The sequence below is a fragment of the Ochotona curzoniae genome, unplaced genomic scaffold, assembly GCF_017591425.1.
Source record: "Ochotona curzoniae isolate NIBS_2020 unplaced genomic scaffold, NIBS_Ocur_1.0 contig_2688, whole genome shotgun sequence".
Lineage (NCBI taxonomy): Eukaryota > Metazoa > Chordata > Mammalia > Lagomorpha > Ochotonidae > Ochotona > Ochotona curzoniae.
In genome coordinates this window covers 24,833,842-24,855,158 of record NW_024465553.1, presented here as the reverse complement: position 1 = coordinate 24,855,158, position 21,317 = coordinate 24,833,842, and the positions used below count along the sequence as shown (strand labels likewise).

The following is a 21,317-nucleotide window of genomic DNA, read 5'->3' as shown; positions in this document are numbered from 1 at the left end:
ACAGAGGGAAGAAAAACATTGTCAAAACTCTGAGCCCAGCGGCATAGCCTAGCAGCTAAAATCCTTGCCTTGAACGCGCCAGGATCCCATATGGACACCGGTTCTAATCCCAGCAGCCCCACTTCCCATCCAGCTCCCTGCTGTGGCCTGGGAAAGGAGTCAAGGACGGCCCAAAGTCTTGAGACCCTCCTTCTATGTGGGAGACCTGGAAGAAGCTCCTGGCTCCTGGCTTCGGATCGGCACAGCACTGGCCGTTGCACTCACTTGGGGAGTGAATCATTGGACAGAAGATCTTCCTTTCTGTCTCTCCTCCTCTCTATCCAACTTTGTAACGAAAATAAAATAAATCTGTAAAAAAAAAAAATTTTTTAAAAAAACTCTGTATAAAAAAGTTCTATAAAAAAGTTCTATTAGAGAGGAAGCAAAAACAACTAAAAGGGACACTCGGGCCCCAAAGCTGCAGTTCACAGCATCGGCGCCGGAAGTGCCTGCTCCGTCGAAGCTCTCATTCTCCTCTCTGAGTCACTCTTCACAATCTCCACCATAACAAGCAAGAATTCAAAGGAGAACAGAAAGCGCAGTCTCTACCAGTACAAGGTCAGCTGGAAGAGAAAACTGATGGACAGTCCAGATCAGTCACGCTGAGCTGTCGGTGACTTCCTGGAGCCCCGGCCCTCGTTACAAACTTCCTTCAAATTCATGCATGCTTGAGCAAGACCCTCGGAGCATGCCCTACATCAGGGACCTGGGATGGGTGGGAGACTGGGTGGGGCTTCTCAATATCCCCCTTTACCTCAGATACATGAAGGAAACAATGTGGAAATAATAGTCTTACCCACTTTCCTGTAGCCCTTGAACCTTTATACCCTAATTAACTGTATAAAGATTGTCAAAAATATAATTAAAAAATGGAAAAAGTTAGATATATATATATGGGATAGGGACAGACACTGAGACTGGCAGTTAATCACTGCCATCCACTTGAGTGCCTGAGCCTGGTACCTGCCCCCTCTCCTGACTCCAATCTCCTGCCAGTGCACATCTTGGCGGGCAGAGCTGACGGCTCCTATGGCCACGGCCGGACCACTGCTCTGGGAGACTGTGCTCCCGGCTTTGTCATGCCGGAGGGAACCAGTGAATGGGACCTCTTTGTTTCCCTCTGTCTGCCTCTCAAGTAAATAAACACTCATAAATAAATAAAATGATCAATGCCTTGGCATAGCATGCTCATCCTCCCCCTGTGGGGTCAGCATCCTATGGGCGCCAGTTCGTGTTCTGGCTGCTCCACATCCGATCCCATCCCCTGCTTGGCCGGGGAAAGCTGCAGCAGATGGCTTCAAGGGGGAGACTCAGAAGCAGCTCCCGGCTCCTGGCTTCCGCCTGGCAAGCCCCAGCTGTGCTGGCTGCTTGGAGAAGTGAACTCACAAACAGAAGATTCTGTGTGGGTCTCTCCTGTCCCTGTGAGAATGAAATGCAGGACACACTCCTAGTCAAGGAATGTAGGTGGGTAGCACACCATGATAACATAAGCGAAAAAAAAAATCCATTAAATTGAGCTGTTAGAAAATGTAATGTCACCAAGACTATTTTCATATTAAATACAGATTTGTGCTTACAAGAATACACATTGTCTGACTATCCATGAAACAACTAAAATCATCTTGAAATTCATTAACCATTTCAGTACAAGACTAATCATTCAAGCATCAACTGTCAACCTCGAAGTCGACAGTCCTTTTGTTAAACCCGTTAGACTCTTCCGCCAGCCAGTTTAAGATAACCACAGATGACATTTTCTTCCTCATGAAAATCATCATAAATTCGCTTGTACTTGTAGCACTGACACTAAAAGCACGCAGCCCCTCGCTGTATTCCACCACCCACAGGATGCGAATCTGTAACAGCTCAGGAAAATCTAAAGTCAGCAAGTAGCAAGGAGGTGGATGCAATGTTTAACTTCACTGAGTTTGTCAACTTTAAAATGCTTTCCATTATTTATTTCTCCACTCTTCATCATAACCAGAACACCAACCTCAGCCTGCAATTTCACTAGTGCTGGCGTGCTCATTTAATGGACATCAGTTGGAACTAACAACAGTTATAGCTCTCATTTGAAAACCTTTATTCTCTTGATAAATTAAACTTATTGTATTTTGTCTGCCACTATTCCAAGTTAGTACTTCAAAAAACAGGAAATTACAACACACAGTAAATTTAGCATCATGTACTTTCATAACAGTGGTGTCTAGAGATGTAGCCTTAAGGAGATCTGGTGTTTCATAGTTTGAAAGTTCATGTTTACAGTCTGTCAAAATGCTATTAAATGGGCAGAGGGAACAAAGTGTAACACAAAGGGTCAGCATGGTGGCGTGGCAAGCTAATCACCCGCCTGTGTTATCAGTGCATTACGGGTGCCTGTTCGAGTCCCAACTGCTCTACTTCCCATCCAGCTGCCTGCTAATAGATGTGGGAAAGCAAGAGGAGGATGGCCCATGGCCTTGGATCCCTACACCCACATGGGAGACCTGGAAAGAAATTCCAAGGTCCCAGCTTCAGATGGGTACAGCTCCAGCCATTGCAGCCATTTGAAGAATAAATCTAGGAATGAAACATTCGCTCTCTCTCTTTTTCAAGTAAAAATAAAATAAATCTTAAAAAAGAAAAAAAGTGTAACAAATGAATATAGAAACATGTGAGAGAAACATGAATTCCTCGTGGCTGGGTGGGTGGGGAATGGGTGATTCACAGATTCTGTGGTCATACACTTATGGACGTACAACTGCTCCCAGACCCAAGGACAAGCGCTTAAACCAGTCTTGGGTGACTCGGCACCTGACACCTTTCATGGTCCTTTCCAGTCTCTCATCTCCAGCAATAATGACCTTTTGAGAAAAACATCATCAACCTACCTAGCCTGTCTTTAATTTTCAGGCTAAATACCACTTCCTTCCTTAGTGGCTGTCATAGCTCTCCAGTGGCACTCATCATTGTTGGAATTCTATCTCGGCTGAATCAGTTCAACATTTATCCACAAAGGACAGTGGACACCAATCCTGTTCTGCTCTCCAGTCTGCCCAGAACGACATGAGCTGCAACATATCACTCAACAGAAATCTCCTGAATGAATGACTGGACTGACTGGAAAAATTAGAATTTCAGGCCGTCGGAAGGAGCTCATTTGATTTAGCTGGGTCAAATGCAGAATCCTTTAATAGGTGTTTGCTTCAAATAACATTTGCACACAATTAGGCCTTACCATACATCAAGAGTATGAGTCTAAATCCTAAACCTATGAGGATAAGATGTTGAGGGTCGGGGCTGTGCTCCAGCTTGTTGGGCCACTGTGTGCAAAGCCTGTGCGGCACAGCTCAAGTCTTTGCTGCTCCCAATGAGCCCCCGCCAATGTGCCCAGGAAAGCAGAAGATGGCCCAAGTGCTTGGGTCCCTGCCACCCACATGGCAGACCCAAATGGCAGTTTTAGGCTCCTGGGTTCAGTTGATCCAGCCTCACCCCATACAACCATCTGGGTAGCAAACCCGCAAACAAAAGATTTCTTTCTTCCTGTCTTTCCTTCTCTCTTTAATGTTGCCTTTCAAATAAATAAATGAAAATAGATAAATTATAGAAAAGCACCAGTTCTTTCGATTATCTTTTAAAAATTAACTTGAAGAAACAAAGGTTGAAAGTTGTCTTCCCGGCCTGGTAATCTAGTAGATAAAGTCCTCACTTTGTATTAACCAGCATCCCATATAGGCGATCCCAGCTGCCCCACTTTCCAGCCAGCTCCCTGCTTGTGGCTTGGGAAAGCAGCCGAGGACAGTCCAAAGCCTTGTGATGCTGCACCTGCTTGGGAGACCAGGAAGAAGCTCCTGGCTGCTGGCTTCAGACTGACTCAGCTCCAACTGTTGCAGCCACTTGGGAAGTAAATCAGCAGATGTAAGAATTTCCTGTGTCTCTCCTTCTCCCTGTAAATCTGACTTTCCAATCAAAATAAATACTTCTAAAAAGTTGTCTTCCAACCCTCAAAACAACTCTTCATTTTTGCCTGTGATTTCAAAGTATTCATTCATTCCAAAAGACCAGTCTAGCACGCCCACAACGTGCAAGCCCCTAACAGCTGTGATGCCCATACCTGTAAAGCCAGGTAGCCGCCAGGAATGTGCAGCCACTCTCCACTCTCACCACACTTCTTCATAACAATGGCAGTTAACTGACAGAGAGCATCTTCCAAGGGACACTTGGGTAAAAAGTTAATTCCAGCACCCACATTTTCCTATTAGAAGCTGGTACTTTTCTGAAATAGTGCTAACTCCTCATTTTTTCCATGCTCTTTTTAATGTTTTAATATTTTACTATGAACAGTGTCCCAGGCACAAGTAACCTTGCATTGATTAAATTGAAATTTGGTTGCGCTGTGGGGTAAGTCTCAGGGTGTCTACGTAACAAACCAACTTTTGCCAGGTGTCCTCTCCCACACACTGAATATTCTGAAACAAGATCCTGGTCCACAGCGCTGATGCAAGACAGATGAGTGGCAGGCAGAGAGATAAGAGAATAAATATTCATGAAGCAGCCCATTAGGCAGCAGGCAGTTTACCTAGGTTAGCTCACCTCCTCCTTATAACCATTGCCTTTTTGCAAGGCTAAAACTGAAGTTCACAGAGGTTAAATAACAGCCCAGTTCACAAGGCTGTAGTTACCACCTAAACCCAGTTCCTTGCCTACAATAAACTTGTTCTGGGAACACGAGTGATGCAAGACACCACTGCCAGTCCGGTCTACCCAACCCTTCCTCACCAGCCTGTGGCTCCCATGCTCTCCTAAGACAGAATGGGAGTCGCACAGGACTGCAGAGAAGTGGCTCCTCCTTCTGCCCTCTTCAAGTGCCCAGGGAGCCCGCAGTGCAGGACTGTCCCCACCACGAGGGAGCTGGCAGTTCCCTGGCTCCTCTCTTGCCCACTTTCTTTCTTACCACTTTCACCTCTCAGCAATTTTCAGAGTTTCTGCAAACAGACAGTAAAAGGATCCGCCTTGTGAATTATCCCAGTACAATGTGAGTTCCAAGTTAGCTTCTGTTCTCACGTGGGTTCATTTATTGCTAAGAGCCACCAGGCAGAATGCACCGCCTGTGGAGCCAGAAGAGCTGGGACTCCACCCTTGGCTCTCTGCAAGAGTCAGGTACAAAAAGCAGCCCTTCCACTCTGGCTACCCTGTGATGCCAGGGATACAGCAGAATCAACAAATACAGGAATCTTCAAAAGCTAAAGGAGGCATCCCATACTGGCTGCCGGCATCCCATACGGGTGCAGGTTTACTGCATGCTTACGGCCTGAGACAGCAGCACAGCATGACCCAAGTACGCACACCCTGCTCCCATGTGCAAGTCCAGAGAAGACTCCTGGTTCCTGGCTTCATCTCTCTCTATTTTTCCCTTACTGCAATTCTTTGAAATTAATAAACAAATCTTCTAGGAAAAAAAATTACTGGTGAATACTTTTCAAACAATCATACTATAGTCGGGTAGTAACTTCTAACTCTAACACCTTCTAAAATTTTACCTGGTCCCAAGAGGAATGGAAAAAAACACAGGAGAAGCTAATCAGATCTCCCTTCCACAGAACAAGTATTCTAAACATTCCCTTTGCTAAGTGAGGAAATTGACATGTATCAGTCAAAGCTTTCCAGACTCTGAGAAATCTCTCGAGTGAGTACGTATGTGGAAATGGACCTGTGTATGTATACATGTATTTACTTATTTACATTTTCAGAGAGACTGTTAGATTTGGCGATAGAGAGAAACATTCTGACTTGCTAGGTCACCCTGCAAGCTCAGGTTTACTCTGGGAGGTCTCCCACAGGGCAGGGACTACTTGAGCCATCACCTGCCATTCCCCATTTTGTTCAGTACCAGGAAGTTTGTGTGAGCTACTGGCACCAGGTACCATTCCCAGTACTCCGATACCCAGGATGTCAGTATCTTTTTTTTTTTTTTAAGATTTATTTATTTTTATTGGAAAGGCAGATGGACAGGGAGGAGGAGAGACAGAGAGGAAGATCTTCCGTCCATTGATTCACTCCCCAAGTGGCCGCAACAGCCGGAGCTGAGCCAATTGCTTCTTCCTCTGGGTTTCCCACACGGATGCAGGGTCCCAAAGCTTTGGGCCGTCCTCGACTGCTTTCCCAGGCCACAAGCAGGGAGATGGATGGGAAGTGCAGCCCCTGGGATTAGAACCAGTGCCCATACGGGATATCCTTGTGTGTTCAAGGCGAGGACCTTAACTGCTACGCTATCGCGCCGGGCCCAGGATGGCAGCATCTTAACCAATGTGATGACCACTAGGCCAAACACCTGCCCCTTCTTTGGAAATTTGATGAAAGCGCTGCATCCTAGCCCAGAAGAACACAAGTCTTCCTAGGGACATAAAATTAGAATTTCAAGAGGACCAGGGGCCCCGCAACACTACCGTGCTCTGGCTATCACAGAAGCTAGGATCAGGCCCAGCCTCTGCTTCTGACCCAACTTCCTGCTAATGCGCACGGGATGATAATGCAGTACTTCTGCTTCAGCCACTGACTGTGGGAAACTCAGGTATTGTACCTGGCTCCGGCTTCAGCTTGCCTTGACTACTGAGACATTTGCAAAGTAACTTTCCCTCTTGTTCTAGTTCTACCTTCCAATAAATTTTTAAAAATAAAACCTAGAGTCTACTCTCTGGGACAGTGCTGTGGCATGGCAGACAAAGCCACCAACTGCAGTACCAGCATCCCATATGAGTACCAGTTCAAGTTCCCACTGCTCCACTTGCTTCACTTCCCACCCAGCTCTCTGCTTGTGTCCTGGGAAAGCAATAGAGGATGGCCCAATTGCTTGGGCTCCTGCACCCACGTTGAGACACCTGGGAAAAACTCCTGGCTTTCACCCAGCTCCAGCTGTTGTAGCTCTTTGGGGAGTGAACCAGTGGATGGAAGATATTCTCTCTCTCTCTCTCTCTCTCTCTCTCTCTCTCTCTCTTTCTCTCTCTGTAGCTCTTCCTTCTAAACAAATAAATAAATCTTAAAATAAAAAATTCTACTTTGATGAACAACTTCCAAGAATTTCTGTGAAAACATTCTGGAATTTCTGTGAAAACATTTTCATTAGCCTTTAGATTCTCACTTCTGAAATGAGAAGTAGGTCTAAAACTGCTATCAACCAAATGGTAATGCTGAAGACTGTTTCTTAAGAACTACTTCTTTTCTGCTTTAGAAGTCTTTATAGTTCTTCATATTCTTCTACCTTAATTGAAATAATGTCTATTATTTACTGAAAAAATTTATTGTAAAAAATTATTTACAATGTCTATTCATTTACTGAAAAAATTTTATTGAGGGCTGGCGCCATGGCACTGCAGGGAAAGCCACAGTCTGGCGCCAGCATCCATATGCACACCAAGTGCTTGGGCCCCTGGTCCCATACAGGAGACCCAGAAGAAGCTCCTGGCTCCTAGCTTCAGACCGGCCCAGCTCCGACTGCTGCCATCTGGGGAGTAAATCCACAGATGGAAGATCTCAAATCTCTCTCTGTCTTTCTCTGTCTTTCAAATAAAAAATCGTTTTAAAAAATTTATGGTTGGGCTCAACACAATAGCATAGTGGCTAAAGTCCTCACCTTGAACGCACCAGGATCCCATGTGGGCGCTGGTTCTAATCCCAGCAGCTCCACTTTCCATCCAGCCACCTACTTGTGGCCTGGGAAAGCAGTCGAGGATGGCCCAAAGCTTTGGGATCCTGTACCTCCGTGCAGAGGAGGTTCCTGGCTCCTGGCTTTGGATTGGCTCAGCTCCAGCTGTTGCGGCCACTTGGGGAGTGAGTCATCGGACAGAAGATCTTCCTCTCTGTCTCTCCACCTCTCTGTACATCTGCCTTTCCAATAAAAATAAATAAATCTTAAAAAAAAATTATGGTGAAAAGAAAAAAAAAAAAAACAAATAAAATAAATTATGGTGTCAACCATGTACCAGACACAAATCTAGACTCTAGAGATAAAAAAAAACAAGGCTTCCACATTGAAGGTTTTACTTTAAAGGTGGAAGGGGAGACAGACAATATAAAAATGAACAAAGATAAAGTAATTTCAAATTAGGAGAAATAACAGTATGATAGAAACTTCAGCGGCCATTTGTAAAGTCATTAAGTACAGAAGGCAAGCCACAAGGAGGTCTCACTGCAGCCGAGTTGGAATGAGCCCAATCACAGGAAGAAGCTGTAGGCAGACGACCACCTCACCTTGGGAGAACACTCACTCAGCACTTCAGTATTCACATGCCCGTGTCAGTCCCATCCTGGATGGGCTGCTGAACTCACAGCACTGCCTGGCAAGGGTTAACGCAGTCTGCGCATGCACGCAAAACAACGAACACAATTCTGAGTGCCAATTTTTTAGTCTAAACCAAAAGCTCCTATTTTTGAGAAGGGAACAATGGAAGGGCTGAATCTGAGAATCTGATGAAAACAATGAATTCTCTCCTTCAAGCAAAAATACACACAGAAACTTCACTGGTAATTTCCGCAGGTCTTGATACCCGCCCTCGACACACAGCAGCCCGAGAAGAAAAACCCCAGGTTAAGAACTAACTACAGACGGAACATCTCTCATCTGAAAAACCAAAATCTGAAATGATCCAGAGTACCTGCATGACTATGACCTCTTGTAATAGGATACAGAGACACTAAAATTACTGTAGAAGATTCTTGTCTATAAGGCATGTATGAAACATAAATGAATTCTGTACTGAGACTTGGGTCGCACCACCAAGATACTTCATCACGCATATACACGAGTCCCAAAGTCCAAAAAGATCTACAAGCTGAAACACATTCAGTCCACGCATGCTGGATAAGGGCCTTCTAAGCCTCTAATTATCACGCCATCTAACCAAGTCCCACCACCACTACTAGTATGTATCATTATTGTTATTACTATTATTAACATCAGTTTGCGTGCGTGTATGTTTTGCTTAAGTGTCCAGTCTGTCATTATTCCCTGATGTACTACGATAACTGCAAAGCTTGTCTCATGTCCTACTACGTAGGTACAGGGAAAGCATCCAAATGTTTTCTTCTCAAGCACATAATGATACAGGAAGCGCAGAGAGTCAGACAGGAAATAAATGAGCTGGACGATTTCCTGCAGTTTCTCGCTGCTCATTCACATGCCAATGCAGTGCACTCACTTTCCCATGATACACCTGAGCCTTCTGCAGGACAAAGAAAAGGCCACCATGAGCAAATTCACTTACACTGGGCTCCTTGTGGGGATCATATGAAAACTTTCCCACAGCGCAACACACACACTGAACTCCATCCATCCAAACTCCACGCTGTTGGTACACCCAATCAACGCAGCATTCCCCCCAATAAAGAGAACTCCTAAACTAAGAGTGCAAGAGGGCACGACTCTTTCTCTGGCCCTCTTAGGAGGAATGTCTCCCTTGGCCGGGCTGCCTGCACTCATGCCTAAGTGTGTGCTCACTCTCTAAATACATCCTGCTCCCATTACTGCACACAGTTGCTTTGAAAATTGACGCAGGGGCAAAAACCTGGAATAAAAGCGAAGAGACATATTCTCACAATGGGACACTAAACCTTCTACTGAGGTTTTCTTGATAAGAGCCAAGTTCAAAAACTTCAGGATTCTCCAAAAACCCTTTCAGAAGTGTATGAATGGGGCCTGGCAGGTGTGGTAGCCTAGTGGCCAAAGTGCTCGCCCTGAATGCACCAGGATCCCATATGGGCGCCAGTTCTAATCCCGGTGACTCCTCTTCCCATCCAGCTCCCTGCTTGTGGCCTGGGAAAGCAGTCGAGGACGGCCCAAAGCTTTGGGACTCTGCACCCATGTGGGAGACCTGGAGGAGGTTCTAGGCTCCTTGCTCTGGATCAGCACAGCACCTGCCGTTGCGGTCACTTGGGAAGTGAATCATCAGACAGAAGATCTTTCTCTCTGTCTCTCCTCCTCTCTGTATATCTGCCTTTCCAATAAAAATAAATAAATCTTAAAATAAGTGTTTTTTATGAAGATGGAATAAAACTCAGAAGTCTTTATCTGCAAAGTTCAACCATGTAATTTTAAGAAATCTACCTGAGGAAAAGTCAGGCCATTCACCTTCTGCATACATATATAAGCAGAATACATACATCCTACACCTGGTGTCATTTCTGACAGAAATAACACTAATGACAGAAATTTCAAAATGCCACCTATTAGAAAAAGGACAAAACAGAAATTTTCCTTAATGCTACAGCTCTGCAAATGAACGGACTGTCCAAATGCAAAGACTGACATAGCATTCAAAAGCCTGCCAATCAAACACCACAACGCCTTTAATAAATATTCTGATAATTGGCACACATAAAACAAGTGATTCATGAATCACATAAGCTCTTGAGCTTTCAAAATTGCATTAAAAAGATGAGCTACTTAATTCTGATTCCCATGAAATTTCCATATTCAAATTCCCCTCAAATCAGGTCCTTTGGAACAAGTTCTTTCACTTTATTCTTTTAAACTACTCACAAAATTCTACGCCACTTTATAATGTCTCAAATAAAATAAACTCAAACTTGGTAATTTAGTCAAAGAAATACTAGAAAAAAATTCAATCAATAACCTTTGGCATGCCATTTAGTTAAGAGAAACCAAGACAATGCAAAAAGAAAACCCCTAGGAAAGAAATTCTTCCTGTATTTTCCTTATATTCGTGAATGACTTCCGAAACTTTGTGAGAAGGCAAAATACAAACAAAAGTTGACTCATGATGAAGAAAACCAGTACCACTTAAACTGTATTTGCCACAAAAATCAGGAACTAACACCTATTTCTGAAACCTGTGGCTGGTTATTCTCCACGCTTTCAAGTAACAAACATGAGATTCTAACCCAACCGAATGCTTTCCAAAATATTTACCCAGAATATGTCTACTATACAAGAATCTTAGTCATTAAAGTGTATGAGGTACCCCAAGCCCTCCTGAGCTGTGCTGCTCTCCCACACTCACAAAGTCTACAAGTTCAAAGAAAAATAATAATAATATTCTTGGACATAAAATCCTGAAAATTTTAAATAGCACTAGACTTATTAAAAAATGAGAAGAAAAAATACTAATGGCTAGTAAGGCACAGGAAAATGTGCTGGACTTTACTGGCCATTACGCAAACGCAAATCAAAATAACCATGAAATATCACCTCATGCACATTAAAAGTTACCTTTTTTAAAGAAAATAGAAAGTACTGATGTGAAGAAACTGAAATCTGCATATTACTGATGGAGCGAAAAAGCACACAAATGCTGTGGAAAACAACTCAACTGCACAAAAAACTGGTAAGATACAGCAATTAAATTCTCAGATAGACACCCCTCCTCAAAAAAAAGTTCAGAGTTTGCACACCTGTATTCACAGTAGCAACATTCAGAAAAGCCAGAGATGACGACTACGTGTGGTACACGTAATGAACTATTATTCAGCCTTTAAAAAGAATCAAAATTCTGACACCTACTATCACACACAGGAACACTGAAAACAGAGTGCTAATGAAATAAGCCAGTCACAAAAGGACAAGTTCTGGCGTGACTCCACTTTCAGGAGGTACCGGACAAACTCTCCAGGACGAAAGGTTGAACGGTGGGGTTGCCAGCAGCTGGGCACCGGTGCAGAAGGAGGAGTGGGGGCTCACGGAGGTGCAGAGGAAGCTGAAAGGGCATTGGCGATGCATGGTGGATGTGGCTGTAAAGCTACGTGATTGTACTTAATAACCCTGGACTGCAAAAACAGTTAAAAATCGTCAATTTTATGCCATGTCTATTATACCAAAGTAAGAATCAATGTGCAAAGGGACAACCAGCATTAAAGCACACTTGAAAGTTCTTCTCACACGCACCTCTGCACTACACACACCTATATTCTACCACACATCACCTCACACACACCTATATTCTACCACACACACCTCACACATCACCTCATACACGCCTCTGCACTACCACACATCACCTCACATCACCTCACACACCTCCGCACTACCACACACACCTCACACATCACCTCACACACGCCTCTGCACTACCACACATCACCTCACATCGCCTCACACACCTCCGCACTACCACACACTCACACATCACTCACACAGCTGCACTCACATCACTCACACGCCTCATACACACAATCACTCACACATCACTCACACACCTCACACTACCACACACTCATCGCTCACACACCTCCGCACTACACACAACTCACACATCACCTCTACACTACCACACATCACTCACTCACTCACACACCTCCGCACTACCACACACACCTCACACCATCACTTCATACACGCCTCTACACTACCACACATCACCTCACACATCACTTCACACACGCCTCCACACTACCACACATCACTTCACACGCCTCTACATTGCCACATACACCACACATATCACCTCACACATCACCTCCACAACATGCCTCCACACTACCACACATCGCCTCACATGCTCCTCCACACTACCACACACCTCACACATCACCTCACACATCACTTCACACACGCCTCCACACTACCACACATCACCTCACACACACCTACACTATCACATATCACCTCACACACACCCCCACACATGATCTCACACACACCTCTACATTACCACATATCACCTCACACATCACCTCCACAATACCACACATCACCTCACATATGCCTCCACACTACCACACCCCTCGATCCAGAATACAAATGGCCAACTCTGCTCTAATAAACCCTGAGAAATTATTAAGAAAAGTGTTTAAATTCCTTCTGATCCTGAGGAAGTTCAATCTTCAAAATAAAGCCCTGCCAGACAGAGATAACAACCACTCTATGTCAATTTAAAATTAAACACATTAATAAAAGTTCAAAATCCTCCCCCTAGTTTATATTTTTCAAAGCATGGTTAGTTGAAGCCTCACATGTTTTTCATTTTTCTCCCAAAGCCTCACATAGACTATTTTCATTGTTGCCAGGAAAATTTTCTTCCCTGAACCTTGGAAGAGTTCATCCTTCCCACCTGCTAGGTCCAACACCTTTCCAGCTATCCGCACTTCATTGCCACCAAGCCCAAGGAAAAACAATGAAATCTTACTTATGAATCTCCCTCTCAGTTTGAAATGTCCTAAGTTTTTGGGGTGATCTCTTCCAGGTACATTCCAGTTTTCTTTTAAAATCTTCTGGTTTCACACAGTGTTACAGAAAAAAAAAAATGCACATGACTGAAGTAGTAAGACAGCAAGCTGTCATTTCCTCCCGCGTCCACTGTGCCGTCCGAGCTTCCTGTCTCCTGCCCGCATCCCGCAGGCACAGGCCCACCTGCAGACACACTTCCGACAGCTTCCACACCGTCCAGCTAGGCCTGGGTCCATCTCCAATCACCTCTCCCCCAGAAGACAGAAAGCAAACAGATAAAAACGGAAAGGGGCAGAAAGTTTCTGTATGTCCAAAAACAAGAGGGTCTAATCGATAGAAAAACCCAAGGCTCACACTAAAAACTTCCTCACGCACTCCAAAGAGTATGAAATAAGTAAAATCACCGTGCATCTTTTCTATCTGTACTTCCCAAAAGCAACAGTAAATGTAATCTATCACAAATTATTTCTCCCAATTATTAAAAAAAAAAAAACACAGTCTCCAAACACTTTTCTCCGTAAGTCAATGGCACCCATGCCCCCACGAAAGCCTATTTTCTGAGCAGGACTGCTGTTGCTGTACCCAGTGGACCCACCTGAACAGCCAAAAAAAACATGAAACATACAGACCCAGACACCTTTCATGTGAGAAGATTTTTTCTAGATAACACATTTCTTTTCCCTTGTCTACAGTTACTCAGATTAAATTGAGCCCTTTAAAAAGGACAGCATAAGCTAGTAACCTCAATGGGTTTGATGCCTCCCAACCCGTCAATGTGCAATAGGATTCTAACAGATTAGGAAACTCTACAAAAGCGTGATTACGCACAGATATTGACAAGTCATCTGCACGCAGTCTCCCCCGCCCCAGCCTTACCTTTGAGCAGCGGCAGAGGTGTTAACTCAATGGGCTTGCCTTGAGATCTGAACTGGGAGGAACTCTGCGACCTCTTCTGCCTGGCTTTTCTGACGGACTTCCGAGAAAATCCGTCTACTTTATCCACTGATGGAGGAGTAGTTGGTGCTGAGGACATATCCCTACTGAAAAGAAAGAGCCACATCAGCGCACCCTCCCCAGCCGAGTGACAGACTGCTGAAGAGCCATACGTAATACCCAAAACAATGGAAACAAGTGCTCAAGAAAATAAAACTCACTAAGGAAAGTCTCGTATCAACAGTAAAATGCAAAAACCTGGTGTGAAAAAAAAAAAAAAACCAACGTCGCTGGCACGGAAGCAATATCCTAACTCACTACCACTGTACCGCTTTACTGTAAGCATTAAGATGCTTTTCTGGACTTGAACTCTGCACTGTCTGCCTATTTTCTAATTGAAAAGCTCTTCTCATCTGAAGACTCTTCATTTTAACAGTTGTCTTCCTGCTGGAAAACTTCCAGTGATACATTTTCTCAAGATATTTAATATTATGAATGGGCTCTGGAGTGGAAATTCTTTCTGGGCTTCAGAGTCTACCACAGTGGATCACAGCAAGGTGAAATTTACTCTCACTGCCAAGGAGTGAGGCATGACTTCTCTAGAGCAATGTGCTGTGTTCGCTATGATAAACCACCACACTGCAAATGAGGACAGGCTAGATTAAACAGAACACATAAAAGGCATAATTAAGATCATTTCAAAGAAGGCTTTTTAATGAAGTCACCTTCAGTTATTAAACCTTAATAAACCTGTGATGAAATCAGGCACCAAAGTGAAACTGGAAACGTATATTCACAACCTACTTTGGACAAGCTGAGTTGGGGGTTGGATCCTGAAGTTCACTGCCAAACACCAATTTTAATTCTACCAGACTGACAGGACAGGGTAGTTCTGCATTTTTTAGCCATCTCAAATGACAACTATTTCCTAACACTACGAGGCATTATGCTCAATATCCTTCACCAATTTAAACAGATGTCATCATTTCTACGGCACTGAGGTTCCATGAGGGATTAATGGGCATACTGGGACAGAATCCACGCATGAGGGGGAGGAGCTGAAAAGCAGTTACTCACCTGTCATTGCAAGACACGAAACAAGTGCTTTTTAAACGTCAGAATAAAAATTATGAAGGTTTTCCCTAAATACGTAGGAATACAGTCACCTGGATTCTGATTGGGTTAAAAACAGCACCCTAAAAATATGGTGCGGTTCAGAATGTTAAGTCTTTGAGTTCTTGGTTTTGTTTGTTCTTTGAAGAAGGTTTCTTCTCCTAATTGTCCCAATCTAGCACTAAATATGTGACAGATTCAAAATGAAGTTGCAAATTAGGAATGACTACAGAATCAGATGACTTTAAAATACGACTGCACCAGCAAGCAGCTCCAAAGCACATCTCTAGGCTGTCAGTTGAGGGCCCAATGCAATCTGGTATTAGATTGGAAATTATTATATTTTGTTGTAAATCTAACAATGCAAGATTTTGGTAAATCTTCTTTCCCCATCACTCCTTCTATCTCTTCATTCTTCAATTTCCATCTCAAAAGACGCTCTGTAGATAGGATTTTGTGTGTGCGTGTGTGTGCGTGTGTGTGTGTGTGTGTGTGTGTGTGTGTGTGTGTGTGTGTGGCTTTTGCCTGTTACGCTCGCGGCCCAGAATAAACGTCAAAGATCTCAACCCTAGAGCATTGCAGAACTGAACCACCGCAGCAGCGAGTCCGCGCAAAGCCCGGGGAAACAGGTTTCACCCTGGGCCAGGACGCCCGGAGCTCTATTATCCTCTAACAGCGGGCTGGAGGCATTTCCAGGGCTCAGGATAATCCCAGAGCAGGGAAGAGGGGGAGAGACAGGGAAGGGGTTTGCACGTAGGGACACTCTGATACTAAAATCTCTCTGCTCCTGAAGCCTTGCAGAAGATACGCGGCTACAGAATTCTCTCGGCAACCCCGAACCCCCTAATTTCCCCTGCCCCCCCCCCCTTGTCCATGCATGCATGGGAGGAGGAGGAGGGGAAGAGAGGACAAGAAAACGCCTCCAATCCCACAAGGTGGGAAAGGGAGGAGGCAGACAGAGTGAATGAAAGGCAGCATCGGAAGCATCTACAGGTAAATCAGACAAGTGGGACGGGCGCTCGCTCTCCCGCACCCCACCCCACCGCACCCCTAGCCTGCCCGGGCCGGTGCCGGGCAGGTTCCCCGGGAGGAGGGGACGCAGGAAAAGGAAGCGAGCGAGCCGCGGGGCTGCAGGGACCAAGTTACCTTGAAGCTTTTGGGGAAGAATCCAAAGACGATGTGTGGGTTCAAGGGGCGGGGGCGGGCGGTGGGAGACGGGACCCGGTGCAGGAGAAGGTCCGGGCAGCGGCGGGGAAGCCGGGCCGACGGCTGTCCGGTGCGGCGTCCCTCCGGTTCCGCGGCGGCGTCGGCGCCTCTAGGCCTCAACGCCGGACCGAGCCTCAGCGCTCCGGCAGCGGCGGCCTCACGATCCTCCCCCGCGGGCCCGTCCCATCAAATCGGCACCGACCCCGTAGCGGCTCCGCCGGAGGCTCCTCGCTCACATTCCCGGCGGGCGGCGCCTCTGCACGGAGCCCCGGACCCGGCGGCGGCGGCGACGTGGGGAGGGGGGAAGGGAGGGAGGAAGACTGAATCCGCAGCGGCAACAGGCGGAGGAGGAGGAGGAGGAGCCGCTGGAGCCGGAGCCGCCGCTGCCGGAGCCGCCGTTCGCCACCCGCGCCGGGTCCCCGTCAATGCCCCCTTTCTCTCTCCTATTGTCAATATCACCGGGCGGCCCAGTCCATGGCGCACGCTCAACCGAACCTTCTGCCCGGCAGTGCCCGCCTCCGGCGCCCACCCACTGGTGGCTTCAAACGGGAAGCAAGGTCTCATTGGTCAAGGCCCGCCTTCACTCCCCTGCCAGCAGGTTCGGCTGAGAGCTGCTCGGGGATTGGCGGCGGGGGGGGCGGAGAAACGGGAGGGTAGGAAGAGAGGAGGCCGAGGATTGGGCCGAGGCCTCGGAGGACCCGGATGCAGCCACGATCTCTGGCCGCGCCGCCGCCGCCGCTTCCGCCAGAAGGCTCGAGGCGGGGGGGGGGGGGGGGGGGGGGGGGATGGCATCCTGGTCTTAGGCCTGACAGGAACCCTTTAAACCTGGGAGGCGTGCGTGATTCGCGCAGTGCCGAGGTTCAGGACTCGGAGAAGCTCCCGCAAGCCTCCGCGCCTGGGTGGCTGGTGCAAGTGGCAACGCCTTGGCTATGTTCTGCGATCATTGGCCCGGTTAACCGCATCCGTCAGCCCGCAACTTGGTCCCCAGATTCCGTCCGTCCCCCTGTCCCCTCGCCAGCACCGCGTTACAGCATGCTAGTTGGATCCCACTCCCGACCCCCTCCCCCAAAGAGTTTAGGGAAACTTCCTTCACGCTGTCTGAACAAGTGATAAAATGTTTCAAGCTGCATTTGCACCCTTGGTGAGACCTAGGCCAAATGGAGCATCTCCAGAGAATATTCGTGGATGTTTGCGTGCAAGCTACATGCGATTTTTAGAGGAAAGAAAATGTTCATGTTAATCACGAACGTCACAGTAGCGTTTGTTCAAAACTTGGAAAATTGGGGAGGGATGACGAAAAATAGGCATCGTCCGTAATCCATCCTCTCCGGTGTGCTTCCTGGAAAATGTTTTTTTCCCCTTACTAATAATGTGTGTGTCCTTCTGTAACCTGGTTTTGCCCCTAAGCCTATCATGTTTTCCATACAGAGAAGCAGAGTAGATTTAAATAAGAATGTATACCAACAACAACAAAAAAAGCATTTGTGTTCATAGTTTGTGTTAACGCTCAGGTATTGCAGATTTCTGTGTACACTGCACAGAAATGGCTCTTGAGGAAAAAATAATGATTTTGTGCCAAAAAAGATAAAAATATCCATGCTTTGGGCATTGGAAAGATGGCTTGGATGGATGTAGGCTCCCCCTGCTGACTTGAGAAGATTGCCTGCTCTATATATAACTCCTGCCCATCCTACCCTGATGAAGTTCATTACCACTGTGTCCTATAAAAGTACAAAATAGCAAGCTAGTTCCTGCCTTCAAGAAACGTACATTTCCATATCTCAGTTTCCTGTACGGTCCTCATGAAGCTTCAGTGTCCCCGCCAAGCAGGACCGGCTTTCTCCATCTCTGATTGAGGATGAATGTAGACTAAAAACCAAGAAAGCTTTTGAAGCCAACTCCATTTCCCTTGGCAACGGATGAACCGTTAAAGAAGTAGTGCACGTTTAGAATGCTCACAGCTGTCGCTGAGAACATTTCACATTTTGTAGAGTGGAGATTTTGCTTGCAAATTATGGATCTCAAGACAATTCATTTCAAAGTCATTTTGTTTTCGATAAAATGGCTGAGCAACTGAAATGAGCAGGTCTTTTTGAGTGGAAACATTCTTGCTTATGTGGGAAATTGTTCTCTGAACCCAAAACTTCTAAAGGTGCTCCCTGCCCCCCAACCCCAGGAATATGTATATTCCAAAGAGAGTGCAAGCCAGCCCATTGGAGATGCAGGGAAGAAAATATGAAGACATCTGTGTATGCCTAATCCTCGTTTAAAAGGCAGACGTTGGCCTCAACTAATATCTTATGCCTGCGCCATGGATAGCCCTTGTGTCAGTCTGTGGAGCAGCCCCTTGACCTGGTGCAACAAGAGAGATGTCCTCCGGGAAAGGGGAGTTTCCCATTCCTGGGAGTTGGCGCCAGGCGACTTGTTCAAACAGTGCAGTTCACTGCATGCAGTTACATGGACTTACTGGCTGCATTATCTAGATCAAGTTAAACACTTAGACAAGTGGCTTTATAAGAATCCTCTGCAAAGAAGTCACAGGAAAATGACAAGCGAATGGTAGGACTTATCCTTCAAGTATGAAGTCTTTGATTACCACTTTTTAAGGTAACAATGCCAATCTTACCCACAAAATTTCCATTAGAAAAGCAACAAAATGCAGTAGCATGTTATTTAACTTCATGGTGTTATAGTTTTTTTTTTTCCTGTTGTTGATTTTATTTTGTGGCTTTTCATTTAAGGGAATGTATAATAACTGTGTAATGGAGACTATCATATCCAGTGGCATGCTGTTTAACTTCAGGGCATTGTAAATTTCTGTTTTTCTTCCTGTTGTTGATTTTATTGTGGCTTTTCACTTGGGGGGGGGGATGTATAGTGACTGTGTGGTGGAGACTGACATGTCCAGACGTGAGGATATGGTGCAGTATGCATCTCTATTTACGGATTGAGAATGGACTCCCAGTGAAACTGTTGGATGTGTCTTGACAATAGGATGCTGGACTCTCCGCCATTGTCCATGCCCACAATGATGGACTTATGACTGTTTATAAGGAACTATATTGTTGTAATGATATGGGAGAACTCAGTTGGAGGGGAGGGGACCTGGGGACGGAGAAGGATAAATCCCAGGGCTTATTGAACTATATCAAAAAATGGTAATAATAATAATGAAAAAAATGAAAAAAAAAAAGAAAAGCAACAAAATCATCAGGAAAACAACTTGAAATGCAGAAGTAACATCCACTATCACTAACAATAAGCTTCACCCTAACTGGGCATTTGATCTACTTACAGGATAAAGGCAATAAAATCTGTACACCCTTTAAGAATAAATAAATTTGAAAGACTATGCCCCCCAAAAGTGGACGGAAGTGAATGCATTATTGAGAAACTCAGGAGACTGCTACTCCAGAGAATAGGAAAAGAAATACATTATAGACATTTGGGAGGTCAAACACAAATGACAAGACACAGCTCATGGATATCAGATGAAAGCAGGCACTTCCCAGATATCAAAGCTAGGCTTATCGTAAATCTACTGGCAGGCTGGCCACATGATGAGAGCAAAAGACATGCTATCAAGTGCTGGCTAACTGGTGAACTGAAGGAGGGTCAAGATAATAAGCAGAAGCATCATCAACCCAATTATCCACCAGTAACCGGAGGAGGAAAAGACCCATGCTGATGGAAGATCATCCTGAGAGGCAGACTGGCCTGATCCTTGGTGTGTGGCACGAGGGTTCAGGAAGCTGGGTGTGGACTCAGTGGAACAGTGAGAACGCCTGAGGCAACTGCTCCTGTGTTCAGAAAGCAGGAGAAGGAGTACACACAAGGCCCATTGTAGACAAATGCTGTCAGCTTTCTTTGAACCACATCTGCCAGGAAACACCTTCAGCAGTGACATCTTCTTGAGTCACAATTTAAATATTACATTTACATTTCCGGATGTGCTCCAAGGGCTGGAGTTCTCGCACAGTTCTCCAGATTAAGGTGCACAATGACTGCTTGCGATGTCCTTAGTAGCACCAGCTGCAATCCAGCTGGATGCTCAGAGAAAACAGGCTCTGTCCAGAGTGAGAGTCCAAACTTCACTGATGGATCAGAACAGGAGGAAGGGCCTTGTGTCGCTGAAGGGGTAGAAGAGTTGGAGAAAACACAGAGAGAGCCACAGGATTAAACACAAAATCATGCACCAGTCACATTGCTTCAACATTAGCCAAATGATGAACTAAATGCACAAGCTGCACCTAGAATTATTAAGAGTGAGGATGGTAATGGGGACTCTGAAATCAGGCCTTATTCAGCTCTGACAGTTTTCAACTCTCTCAACCTTGCTTTCCTCCCTTGAAAACAGACCCACCCGCAGTTCCTAACTCACAAGAGTCACAAGATGTAAATGAGATTGTCTTTTACTATAGTGACTAACATGAATGCTCACTATTTAATGCTACCTGCTGCCACAGATACCATCTTCTTACTATGAATGCTCTTTATCCACCTAGAAACTTTTCATTAAGAACTTTTCTTTAATAAATTAAAAATAAAATAAATAAATGTTAAAAAAAGAAAAACAAAAAAAAAAAAAAGAACTTTTCTTAAACCTGGAGCAATGGCCTAGTAGCTAAATTCCTCTCCTTGCATGCTCTGGGATCCTACCTATATGGATGCCAGTTTGTATACCAGCTGCTCCACATCCCATCCAGCTCCCTGTTTGTAGTCTGGGAAAGTAATAGAGAATGGTCCAAAGCTTTGGGACCGTGCACCCACATGGGAGACCCAGAGGAAGCTCCTGGCTCTTGGTTTCAAATTAGCTCAGTTTCGGCTGTTGAGGCTACTTGGAGAGCGAACCAGAAGATGCAGGATCTTT

General features: G+C 45.4%; 1 protein-coding gene across 5 annotated transcripts in view; it reads right to left on the bottom strand.

The window, feature by feature from the left end:
- PPP2R5E (protein phosphatase 2 regulatory subunit B'epsilon) overlaps positions 1-16,938 on the bottom strand; it is a 130,140-nt gene extending 113,202 nt beyond the window's left edge. Inside the window, exons 1-2 of one of the 5 annotated variants that reach the window (XM_040975473.1) lie at positions 16,388-16,938; positions 14,072-14,235 (exon numbers count right to left, since the gene is read on the bottom strand). In XM_040975473.1, the coding sequence (XP_040831407.1) occupies positions 14,072-14,228 (157 nt within the window). In that variant the 5' untranslated portion in view covers positions 14,229-14,235; positions 16,388-16,938. Of the gene's footprint in view, positions 1-14,071; positions 14,403-16,387 lie in introns of those variants that run through there. The other 4 variants (XM_040975474.1, XM_040975472.1, XM_040975471.1 and 1 more) reach the window with 4 other exon arrangements.
- Positions 16,939-21,317: the final 4,379 nt, after the last annotated feature.